Source organism: Nerophis ophidion, linkage group LG10 (genome assembly GCF_033978795.1).
Source record: "Nerophis ophidion isolate RoL-2023_Sa linkage group LG10, RoL_Noph_v1.0, whole genome shotgun sequence".
Lineage (NCBI taxonomy): Eukaryota > Metazoa > Chordata > Actinopteri > Syngnathiformes > Syngnathidae > Nerophis > Nerophis ophidion.
In genome coordinates, this window is record NC_084620.1 from 37,023,655 (window position 1) to 37,035,685 (window position 12,031).

The 12,031-nt window shown below is 41.1% G+C and overlaps 1 protein-coding gene across 1 annotated transcript in view; it reads left to right on the plus strand.

Annotated features, from left to right (window-relative positions):
* The window catches only part of mmp14a (matrix metallopeptidase 14a (membrane-inserted)), a 29,803-nt gene extending 22,681 nt beyond the window's left edge, over window positions 1-7,122 (plus strand). Inside the window, exons 2-10 of the mRNA XM_061913605.1 lie at window positions 3,826-3,974; window positions 4,041-4,163; window positions 4,242-4,549; window positions 4,623-4,784; window positions 4,867-5,006; window positions 5,093-5,231; window positions 5,298-5,448; window positions 5,526-5,641; window positions 5,712-7,122. Coding sequence (XP_061769589.1) covers window positions 3,826-3,974; window positions 4,041-4,163; window positions 4,242-4,549; window positions 4,623-4,784; window positions 4,867-5,006; window positions 5,093-5,231; window positions 5,298-5,448; window positions 5,526-5,641; window positions 5,712-6,028 — 1,605 coding nt within the window. The 3' untranslated portion in view covers window positions 6,029-7,122. The remainder of the gene's footprint in view (window positions 1-3,825; window positions 3,975-4,040; window positions 4,164-4,241; window positions 4,550-4,622; window positions 4,785-4,866; window positions 5,007-5,092; window positions 5,232-5,297; window positions 5,449-5,525; window positions 5,642-5,711) is intronic.
* Window positions 7,123-12,031: the final 4,909 nt, after the last annotated feature.

A 12,031-nucleotide genomic window follows, 5' to 3' on the forward strand; every position in this document is an offset into this window, starting at 1 on the left:
AGTGTCTCAAATGGCTGCACAAACCACAACACAAACCACTACAACATCCTCGGTAGGCCCACATAAGGGGAAGGAAAACTCACACCCAGTGGGACGTCGGTGACAATGATGACTATGAGAACCTTGGAGAGGACGAAAGCAATGGATGTCGAGCGGGTCTAACATGATACTGTGAAAGTTAAATCCATAATGGATCCAACACAGTAGCGAGAGTCCAGTCCAAAGCGGATTCAACACAGCAGCGAGAGTCCTGTTCACAGCGGAGCCAGCAGGAAAACATCCCAAGCGGAGGCGGATCAGCAGCGCAGAGATGTCCCCACCCGATACACAGGCAAGCAGTACATGGCCACCGGATCGGACCGGACCCCCTCCACAAGGGAGAGTGGGACATAGGAGAAAAAGAAAAGAAACGGCAGATCAACTGGTCTAAAAAGTGAGTCTATTTAAAGGCTAGAGTATACAAATGGGTTTTAAGGTGAGACTTAAATGCTTCTACTGAGGTGGCATCTCGAACTGTTACCGGGAGGGCATTCCAGAGTACTGGAGCCCGAACGAAAAACGCTCTATAGCCCGCAGACTTTTTTTGGGCTTTGGGAATCACTAATAAGCCGGAGTCCTTTGAACGCGGATTTCTTGCCGGGACATATGGTACAATACAATCGGCAAGATAGGATGGAGCTAGACCGTGTAGTATTTTATACGTAAGTAGTAAAACCTTAAAGTCACATCTTAAGTGCACAGGAAGCCAGTGCAGGTGAGCCAGTACAGGCGTAATATGATCAAACTTTCTTGATCTTGTCAAAAGTCTAGCAGCTGCATTTTGTACCATCTGTAATCTTTTAATGCTAGACATGGGGAGACCCGAAAATAATACGTTACAGTAATCGAGGCGAGACGTAACAAACGCATGGATAATGATCTCAGCGTCTTTAGTGGACAGAATGGAGCGAATTTTAGCGATATTACGGAGATGAAAGAAGGCCGTTTTAGTATCGCTTTTAATGTGTGCCTCAAAGGAAAGAGTTGGGTCGAAGATAATACCCACATTCTTTACCGTGTCGCCTTGTTTAATTGTTTGGTTGTCAAATGTTAGAGTTGTATTATTAAAAAGAGGTCGGCACGTCCAACCGGTAGGAGGCCACGGGGAAGACCCAGGACACCTTGGGAAGACTATGTCTCCCGGCTGGCTTGGGAACGCCTCGGGATCCCCCGGAAAGAGCTGAACGAAGTGGCTGGGGAGAGGAAAGTCTGGGCTTCCCTGCTTAGGCTGCTGCCTCCGCGACCCGACCTTGGATAAGCGGAAGAAGATGGATGGATGGCTTTTAATTTTTATTCTTACTGTAACATTTTCTATTTTATTTCCATTTATACCTCCATTATTTACTTTTTGCTTTTTAAATCCGATCTCAATTCTGTACACTACTGCTGGAATTGTTATTTTCCTGAGGGAAGTCTCCTGAAGGACTCAATAGAGTACTATCCATCTATCTATCTATCTATCTATCTATCTATCTATCTATCTATCTATCTATCTATCTATCTATCTATCTATCTAGCATTATAGTTGCAACTTGCAGCCCATCTCTACTGAACAGTAACAAAGCACACTGCTTTCATCTAATCCTCTTGTCTTTGTCCGTTTAAGGCCCAGTGTTCCCAAACAGGACATTTTAACGACAAAATAAGGTGTGGCTTCAGGGCAAGCCATGACTCCCACTAGCAAAATGCTGAAGTTTATTTTTTATGGAGTCGACACGGGATGAGGGAGTTACATTTCTTGCTTATTGCGTGCCGTGTGGCAAATTGGTACATCTGTGTTCTGTACCAACAAATCAGATTACAAATACCGTTATATTAGGGGTGTACCATTACACCTATAATATTTACTAACATACACCAGAAACAATAGAAGTCTTCATTAGACAAAATAAAATAAAAGCATGTACAAGTGACATGGTAGATGGAACTGTGCAGCTTCGTCCACAAAATGTCGGTCAGCCGCCTGAAGAGTAGAGGAAAACAAGTGCAAAAATAAATAGGTTCGTGTTTGACCCAGTAACAGTGAGAGAATATACATGATTTTTTCCAGCATTGTGACTTTTCTTTGGCAGAGGCAGTCTGGACTACAGTTGTGGGTCACGGTGACAAAAGATTTCTCAGACGTGTTTAATTTGGCGTGTAGTGATGACTCACTTCTCTTCTTCCCTCAGCAATAATGCTGTCCCAACCGTCCAACAAGTACAGAATGTTTACAGGACCTTACTAAATCCCTAACAGGTGTCTTCTGTTTTGTCTACCTTTTTATGTTGAATTCAAAAATTAAGTAAAAAAGGCCTAACTAATTGGGGGTTGGACAATATTGTCATAAATACCACATGTCAGCATAAGTGCTTCAATCAACGCCTTTATTTATTTAATTGCTAACCCCAATATAGCAGTAGGAGCCTTGATTTATGAGCCGAAATGGTTCTTGAACAGGGTACGTAAGTAGGAAAGTTTGTATATTGAAGCAAATTTTCTCCATAAGAAACAATGTAAATACTAGTAATGGCTTTCAGTCTTGACAAAAGTCAGTTTTGTAGAAAAGGTTTGTACAATTTGAACACAATGTAAAGCGCTATGCAGAGCTCTATATCAAATTAACATAAGAGGGTGATGGATCAACGCTCTATTTAATAACAATGTCAAATTAACAACAACTGGCTACCATGGATTGATTAACGTGGACCCCGACTTAAACAAGTTGAACAACTTATTCGGGTGTTACCATTTAGTGGTCAATTGTACGGAATATGTACTGTACTGTGCAATCTACCAATAAAAGTCTCAATCAATCAATCAATGGCTGAATTGTTCTAATTTGCAGCCGCCTTGTTGACACACGCCCTTTGGTCCAGGTTGCTAAAATGAGCAAGGATAATACAAACAAAACCAACTTTACCTTGTAAGTTAATATTCTTGGCGTGCAGTGGAAGGAAGGGGGAGGCAGTATCGACAACGCTGCGGATACTTCCTGAATATTTCCAACCACACATCGCTTGTCCGTCGTTGTCTGTCAAAACACTTTAAAAGCACACAAAGTAGTACCTACAGTAGCTTAAAGTTTAAAGTTAAAGTACCAATGATTGTCATACACAGACTAGGTGTGGTGAAATTTGTCCTCTGCATTTGACCCATCCCATTGTTCACCCCCTGGGAGGTGAGGGGAGCAGTGGTGCCGCACCCGGGAATCATTTTTGGTGATTGAATCCCCAATACCAACCCTTGATCCTGAGTGCCAAGCAGGGAGGTAATGGGTCCCATTTTTATAGTGTTGGGTATGACTGGGCCAGGATTTGAACTCACAACCTACCGATCTAAGGGTGAACACTAACCACTAGGCCACTGAGTAGGTATACCAGACATTGAGCGATCGATCAGTCCGCCCACAATGGATGTGCTGCCAGGCACAAAATGGCTGCTCTGCGAAGCACAAAATGGGTGAATGAAATGTTTGTCTTCCAAAGCATATTCTTATCCGGTCTGTGGTTCCACCGCATTAAGGTCAGCCTTATCTACCTACTATACAGTATATATGCGTTTTAAAATGTGTTTTTTCTCCTTTCCACATTTGTATGCAATCCAATTCTTTATCAAAGTTAAAAAATTACTCCTTGCATGTATGCATGTATAAATAATAGTTAAAAAAAAAAGGTTGGGAAGTTTTCAAACAGTTCTTTCCAAATATCGCCCCCTTTTAAATTATCTCCCTATCCTCTGAACAGTTTAGCTAAATATGTGCTATTATTATAGATTTTAAAGGAATAACGATGCTTTGTTTTGAAGGCCTGGCTGCAGCAGTATGGCTACCTGCCTCCTGGTGACGTCAGAGCACAAGCCATGCGTTCACCGCAGTCCGTGGAGACAGCGATCACAGCCATGCAAAGGTTCTACGGCTTGACTGTCACTGGCTCCATTGACACCAACACATTAGAGTGAGTTCTCCTAGAGAATTGGTCCACATCCGCGTAGGCATGTTATTTCAACCATTATTTTGCCAGGGCCATGAGTCGTCCGAGGTGTGGCGTTCCAGACAAGTTTGGGCCAGAGCTGAAAAGCAACCTGAGGAGGAAGCGATATGCGGTGCAGGGATTGAAGTGGGACAAGTCTGAGGTGACATTCAGGTAGGAATTCCACGCCGGTATTGTTATCTATGTTTGCATCAGGTCTCAAAACTCCTCTCTGGCATCCTCCCTCTACAGTATACAGAACTACACACCAAAAGTTGGCGAACACGCAACCTACGAAGCCATTCGCAATGCCTTCAAAGTATGGGAGAGCGCCATTCCACTCACCTTCAGAGAGATTCCCTACAGTCACATCCGGGGAAAGGTGGACAAGTATGCAGACATCATGCTCTCCTTCTCTGAGGGCTTCCACGGGGACAGCACACCGTTTGATGGCGAGGGCGGCTTCCTGGCTCATGCCTACTTCCCCGGTCAGGGAATTGGTGGAGACACGCACTTTGACCTCGCAGAGCCCTGGACGACAGGGAACGTTGACCAGGGGGGTAAGATACATTTTTGCACTTGGGAATGTTTTCCAAAGAAAGCAAATCACCTTATGTGTTTCTTGTATTGAAGGGAATGACGTATTCTTGGTGGCGGTCCATGAGTTAGGTCATGCCCTGGGTCTAGAGCACTCCAACAACCCCTCCGCCATTATGGCCCCGTTCTATCAGTGGTTTGACACGGAAAACTTCCAGCTTCCTGATGACGACCGCAGAGGCATCCAAACCATCTACGGTAGTGTTGCACAACAACTTTCATCATAAAAACAAATTTTTTGGTTAATTTTTAAATTAATACTCCTTTAATTTTCCTACAGGGACAAAAACCGGGGGTCCTCCTCCCCCGCCTAGACCCACTAGGGCCACCAACCCCAAGAGACCGGAGCATGGTCCAGACATCTGCGAGGGACACTTTGACACCATTGCAATCCTCAGAGGAGAAAAGTTTGTCTTTAAGGTGTCCTAAATACTTAAACAAGGACCATTGATTCCTGGCTCATGCATTCAACTACTTTATTTAACGTCAATTGATGGACCTTTTAGGACAACTGGTTTTGGCGTGTGCGCAACAACAAGGTGCTTCCAGGCTATCCCATGGCCATCAGTCACTTTTGGAAGGGCCTGCCTTCCAACATCAACGCTGCCTACGAGAGGGACGATGGCAAATTCATCTTCTTTAAGGGTAAAGCTCTACGCCATGTAAACCATTGAGCATATTTGGGAAGCCCATCCCGTGTGTCATCTCCAGGTGACAAGTACTGGGTCTTCAGCGAGTCCACCATGGAAAAGGACTCCCCGAAGAATCTCAAGGACATGGGCACGGGTCTCCCAACAGACCGAATGGATGCAGCTCTCTTTTACACCCCCACTGGACAGACGTACTTCTTCAGAGGCACTAAGTAAGAAATCTTCTCGTCATCGGTTACCTTTTCCTTCCAAACTTTTCTTAATATGTGCACCTTTGCGGCACTTGCAGGTATTACCGCTTCAACGAGAGGACTCGCACTGTGGATAGCGGCTACCCGAAGCCAATCAGCATGTGGAGCGGCGCACCAGACAACATTAAGGCAGCCATCATGAGCGAGGATGGATGTGAGTTCAGCGCAAGTGAAGCCTAAGTTCTGGTCTAAGAAAACAACTGATCTGTCGTCCTTTCCTTCAGCATACACATACTTCTACAAAGCCAACAAGTACTGGAAGTTCAATAACCAGTACATGAAGGTGGAGTCTGGCTATCCCAAATCTGTGCTAAGCGACTGGATGGGATGCGAGGGGGAGGAGCCCAAGAAGGGTCGTGAAGAGGTGATCATCCTGGAGGTGGACGAGGCACAGGGCGGAATTGGCCCAATCGCTGTGGTTATCCCTATCCTCCTCTTGGTGCTGGTGGTGGCCACATTGGGGGTGCTGTTGTTCTTCAGAAAGTACGGAACACCACGACGTCTCCTGTACTGCCAGAGATCTCTTCTGGACAAGGTCTAAAACCAAGGGAAGCGATACCACACAAGAGGGACCCACAGTGAGAGAACAAGGGGCCGGATGGATGACAATGGAGCGAGCATTGAGAAGATGGATGATAGGGATGTCCGCATAGTTGGGTGGTGTTCTACAGTGCGTAGAAGGTGAAATCAGGTGTTTTTGTATGTTGAATATTTACATGTGTCACAAATGAACAATAAGTCTACAAGCTCCACTCTAAACCAAGACAATGACTTCCCTTTTTTAAACACGCCTCCTCGCCCAACTGGACAACTGCGGCTGAACAGCTGTTCGACTCCGAGACTAACTTAGGTCTTAAATCTGTTTGTTTTGGCCGCGTTACCTTTCCTGTTGTTTGATTTGATCCTACCACTAAGCAGGATGTTACCAACGTGCATGTCCATAATATTACTTTGATAAAAGTTCAATATTTTAAGTCAAAATGTTCAACCTCAGCGTTTGTCCAATGAATGAAATGCAGAGATACAATTGTATACTTTGTGTCCACATGTGTAGTTGTGACACGACTGGAGACGTTGCATTGATTGTCCATGTGGTACAGAAATTTTTATTGTTGTTGTTGTTTTCTGTGCAAGCAGTTAGAAGGGAAAAACAAATAAGAAGGGATGTTTTCATTCCAGTGCATTAGAATGGTAGAATAAGAAGCAGCGCTGCTTGTGTGCATGTGTGAGAAAGATTCACCAATACCGTGCAATTTTGTAATAATTATCTTTGCCGTTATGTTATTATTATAAGTATGGTTATGGTTATTATTGTTGTCTCCTCGTTTTTTGTTTTTTTGTTTTTACATTTGTACATTGTCGCTAGGAGTCCTGCTGGACAGAGGCATAGCGTGACAATGATTTAAAATAGTGGTTTACAGTTTATGGTGAATTAGATCGAATCAGGCGGATCAATGTACTTATCCAGACATTAGCACACAATATTGATCATTGCTATTTATGAACACATGGTGCTGTTTTTTCTTAGTTTTTTTTTTTTAAACAAATTAAGGTTGAATTGATTGAGTTAAAACAATGATAATGGTAATTATATTTATAATGATGATTGTATCAATAAAAGTGAATGAGATTGTTTACATGCCTTTTTTCCATGTTTTCCATGTAGATACTTGCTCTTTTTTTACGGCACACAATTCGCTACTCTGTGTTGTATTAAGGCAGGCCATTTGTGACCCACAGCTTATTTTTTATTGACATTCTAAAGATATAATTGTGGGCGCAAAAAGTCATAAAGTTTCAGGAGCAAATCCACTACAAAATTCACCACATTCGATTTTTTTTGTTTTTAAATATTCACCAAAATGGATTCTCCTCCAGTCCCGGTGACTCTCTGTTGCGAACTACAAACGTATTTTAAACTCAGCAACCACTTCCCTCCCATCCAAGAACGTCCTGTTTGAAGCCTTACAATAGCGATGTACAGTGGTGCTTTGACATACTCATATCTCGAATCAATGTTTCCAATTGAAAGGATTAATAAGTTCCAATAACATACTTTCTGCGAGCTCCTTCTCCATCAAACGCACCATCGGCATTTTCTATATTTTCATAGAAAAATAATTTTAACGCCTTTGGCTGGCATTATAATAACTCCTGTGCCTCAGTATGGTACAGATTGTAAAGTGCAATAATCGGCGAAGTCTGCTACAATTCTGTGATATTTTTTGGATGATTTCTTTCTTTAATTCAATGAATATCGCCCATTTCTTCTTCACAGCACTGTCCTTCACACACATTTTCTTTCAACCTATGAACTTTTGTCTGTCTAACTATGAGCTAATGCCAGGGATTGAGATATCGGATGTTGGGTGGATCTTGCGGAGTTCACAGTAACATGCGCTACAGCAGGGGTGTCAAACTCAATTACAGAGTGGGCCAAAATTTAAAACCGAAAAAAGCCGCGGCCGAGGTTGAACAAATTAACCTTTTAATAGGGACCCAAACAAGTTTTGCATTGAATATTGAACAAGCAAGGCTTATATAACTTTATAGTGACATGCAAAATCGAGTTTCAAATAATAATAATAATTATTAAAAAATATCAATGGCATATCAAATAAAATTTAAATAAAAATTGAATGCCTCTTTTCGGCGGTGGGGTTGAGGTGGACGGGGTTTGGTGATAGCGGGGGGTGTATATTGTAGCGTCCCGGAAGAGCTAGTGCTGCAAGGCATTCTGGGTATTTGTTCTGTTGTGTTTATGTTGTGTTACGGTGCGGATGTTCTACCGAAATGTGTCATTCTTGTTTGGTGTGGGTTCACAGTGTGGCGCATATTTGTAACAGTGTTAAAGTTATTTATACGGCCAGCCTCAGTGTGACCTGTATGGCTGTTGACCAAGTATGCATTGCATTCACTTGTGTGTGTGTATAAGCCGCATATATTATGTGACTGGGCCGGCACGCTGTTTGTATAGAGGAAAAGCGGACGTGGAGACAGGTTGTAAAGAACGCCAAAGGCAGTGCCTTTAAAGCCCACCCCAAATATTGTTGTCCGGGATGAAATTCGGGAGGGGCACTGAACTTCGGGAGTCCCCCGGGAAAATCGAGAGGGTTGGCAAGTAAGAGTGTTAGCGGTGAATGCGGTGTTACAGCGGCGGGCCAGCTCTAATGTTAATTTGATATTGCCTCAAGGGCCAAGTGAAATTACACGGCGGGCCATATTTGACCCACAGGCCAAAGTTTGACACCCATGCGCTACAGCTATCCAAACAAGCCGTGGGATCAGATCTGAAACTGGTATTTACCGTACAGCTAAGCTCCAAATGTATGTATGTATATATATCTATATATATATATATATATATCTATATATATATATCTCTATATATATATAGATATATATATATATAGATATATATATATATATATATATATATATATATATATATATATGTGGGTGTGTTCATATATATGTACATATATATAAATATATGTACATATATACACACATATATATATAAATATATATATGTATATATATATATATACGCACACACATATATAAATATATATATATACGTATATCCATCCATCCATCCATCCATTTTCTATATATATGTATATATATATATACCTGTATGTATATACACGTAATATTATGTACATATATGTGTATATATGTACATAAGATTACGTACATATGTATATGTACATATATATACACACATACACATATATATATATATATATATATATATATATATATATATACATATATGTACTGTATATGTTGTCAAATAATTTAATTAGCTTAATTACACTTCTGAATTAAGAAAAATCATGATTATTGACAGGTTAAGTTAAGTTAAAGTTAAAGTACCAATGATTGTCACACACACACATTAGGTGTGGTGAAATTTGTCTTCTGCATTTGAGCCATCCCCTTGTTCACCCCCTGGGAGGTGAGGGGAGCAGTGAACAGCAGCGGTGGCCGCGCCCGGGAATCATGTTTGGTGATTTAACCCCCAATTCCAACCCTTGATGCTGATTGCCAAGCAGGGAGGCAATGGGTCCCATTTTTATAGTCTTTGGTATGACTCGGCCAGGGTTTGAACTCACAACCTACCGATCTCAGGGCGGACACTCTAACCACTAGACCAGTGGTCCCCAACCACTGCCCGATTGGTACCGGGCCGCAGAATAAGTTTTTATAAAAAAATAAAAAAAAAATATATATATATATATATTTTTTTAAATTAAATCAACATAAAAAACACAATATACACGTACAAATAGTGCACCAACCACAAAAAACTCCTTTTTTCATGACAAAAACGTCCCTTTTTCATGACAAAGAAGGAAAAAAAAAAAAAGAGAAAAAAAAGGACACCCCCCCGGGCCGCGGGACAAATTATTAAGCGTTGACCGGTCCGCGGAAACAAAAAGGTTGGAGACCACTGCACTAGACCACTGAGCAGGGTATTGCTCGCTTACATGATAAAAAAAAATACTTAAAAAAGGAGCCCAATGTTTGGACACAAATGCAATTTTATTGTCAGTATGTGGTTCAGGATTTTTTTTTTTAAATGTTTGACTTGAATGCACATCATTTATTTGCTCGAAACTTGCTAACAGTTTTAGCTAAAGTGCCATCTGGGTGTATTCTGAAGTGAAAAATGCCCTTTGCACTGGTGTATGCATTGACCTGATCACTGACCCAATAGATGCCTTTCAGGTAATTATCTGCGAATAAGGTAAAGGAGTGTCTCGACCTGTCATTCCAGGTCAGGTCTGATATACTCTTGTGTTTCCTTATTTTAAGTATGTGTTTCCTGTCCAGCGCTCTTATTTCTGTTCACTTCTTGTCTGTTTACGCCACTCTGGCCTGAGCGCTGCTTCTCTTACCTTTCCCTGATTTGCAACTTATATGCACCTGTTCCTGCCCCGCAGTCAGCGCTGGATGACTGGCTGACAAATATTACTAACTGTTTGTCAATGTATACCGTCAAAATATTTGTAATGCTTAGACCCGTTATGTTGTTTTGTTTCCCAACTGAATCTTGGGGTCACAACTGCTGCAGCAATGCTTGTTTGTGACAAGGAGCATGCATTGTCAAAATAAATTGCCTTATTAATCTGCATATATATACATGCCATCATTTGAGTTGACTCGTTATTTTTGACAGTATATTAATATGTATGTACGTATATACATGTAACCGGTGGTCTTTTCCTCTGCGTTGTGTTTTTTATGTAAGACGACCGACACCATGGGTTTCTCCACTGCACTTTACTGATAACACAGAATACAATCGTCATCAAAACTTTGTGCCATCGTCGAGCCCCTCTCCCGTTATCGTAGACAAAAAGGGCAGGCATAGTTACATACACAGTAAAATAAAAACATACCTGATAACACAGAATACAATCGTCATCAAAACTTTGTGCCATCGTCGAGCCCCTACACAAATATATAATAATGAACAAGAAATGAATTAAAGTTCTTAACAAGACATTTTCTGTCGTCGCATGAACGCCTACCTCTCCCGTTATCGTAGACAAAAAGGGAAGTTGGAGGGCGTGTCTAACGCATATAAAAAGACAGGTGTCACAGTAATTATTGCAGTAGGAGGGACAACGAGACAATGGTTCCACATTGACAAAACATCAAACAATATTCAGGTATTTACATGTAACTTACATATTTAGTGTAATTATAACAATAATAAAACATTAGAAAATGAATTATTTACAAGACGTAATTGACCCTGTTACATACATTCACACAGTATATATATATATATTTATATATATTTATATATATATATATATATATATATATATATATATATATATATATATATACATATATATATATATATATATATATATATATATATATACACACACATACATATATACAGTGGGGCAAAAAAGTATTTAGTCAGCCACCGATTGTGCAAGTTCTCCCACTTCAAATGATGACAGAGGTCTGTAATTTTCATCATAGGTACACTTCAACTGTGAGAGACAGAATGTGAAAAAAATCCAGGAATTCACATTGTAGGAATTTTAAAGAATTTCTTTGTAAATTATGGTGGAAAATAAGTATTTGGTCAACCATTCAAAGCTCTCACTGATGGAAGGAAGTTTTGGCTCAAAATCTCACGATACATGGCTCCATTCATTCTTTCCTCAACACGGATCAATCGTCCTGTCCCCTTAGCAGAAAAACAGCCCCAAAGCATGATGTTTCCACCCCCATGCTTCACAGTAGGTATGGTGTTCTTGGGATGCAACTCAGTATTCTTTTTCCTCCAAACACGAAAGTTGGGTTTATACCAAAAAGTTCTATTTTGGTTTCATCTGACCACATGGCATTCTCCCAATCCTCTGCTGTATCATCCATGTGCTCTCTGGGCAAACTTCAGACGGGCCTAGACATGCGCTGGCTTAAGCATGGGGACATGTCTGGCACAGCAGGATTTGATTCCCTGTCGGCGTAGTGTGTTACTGATGGTAACCTATGTTACTTTGGTCGC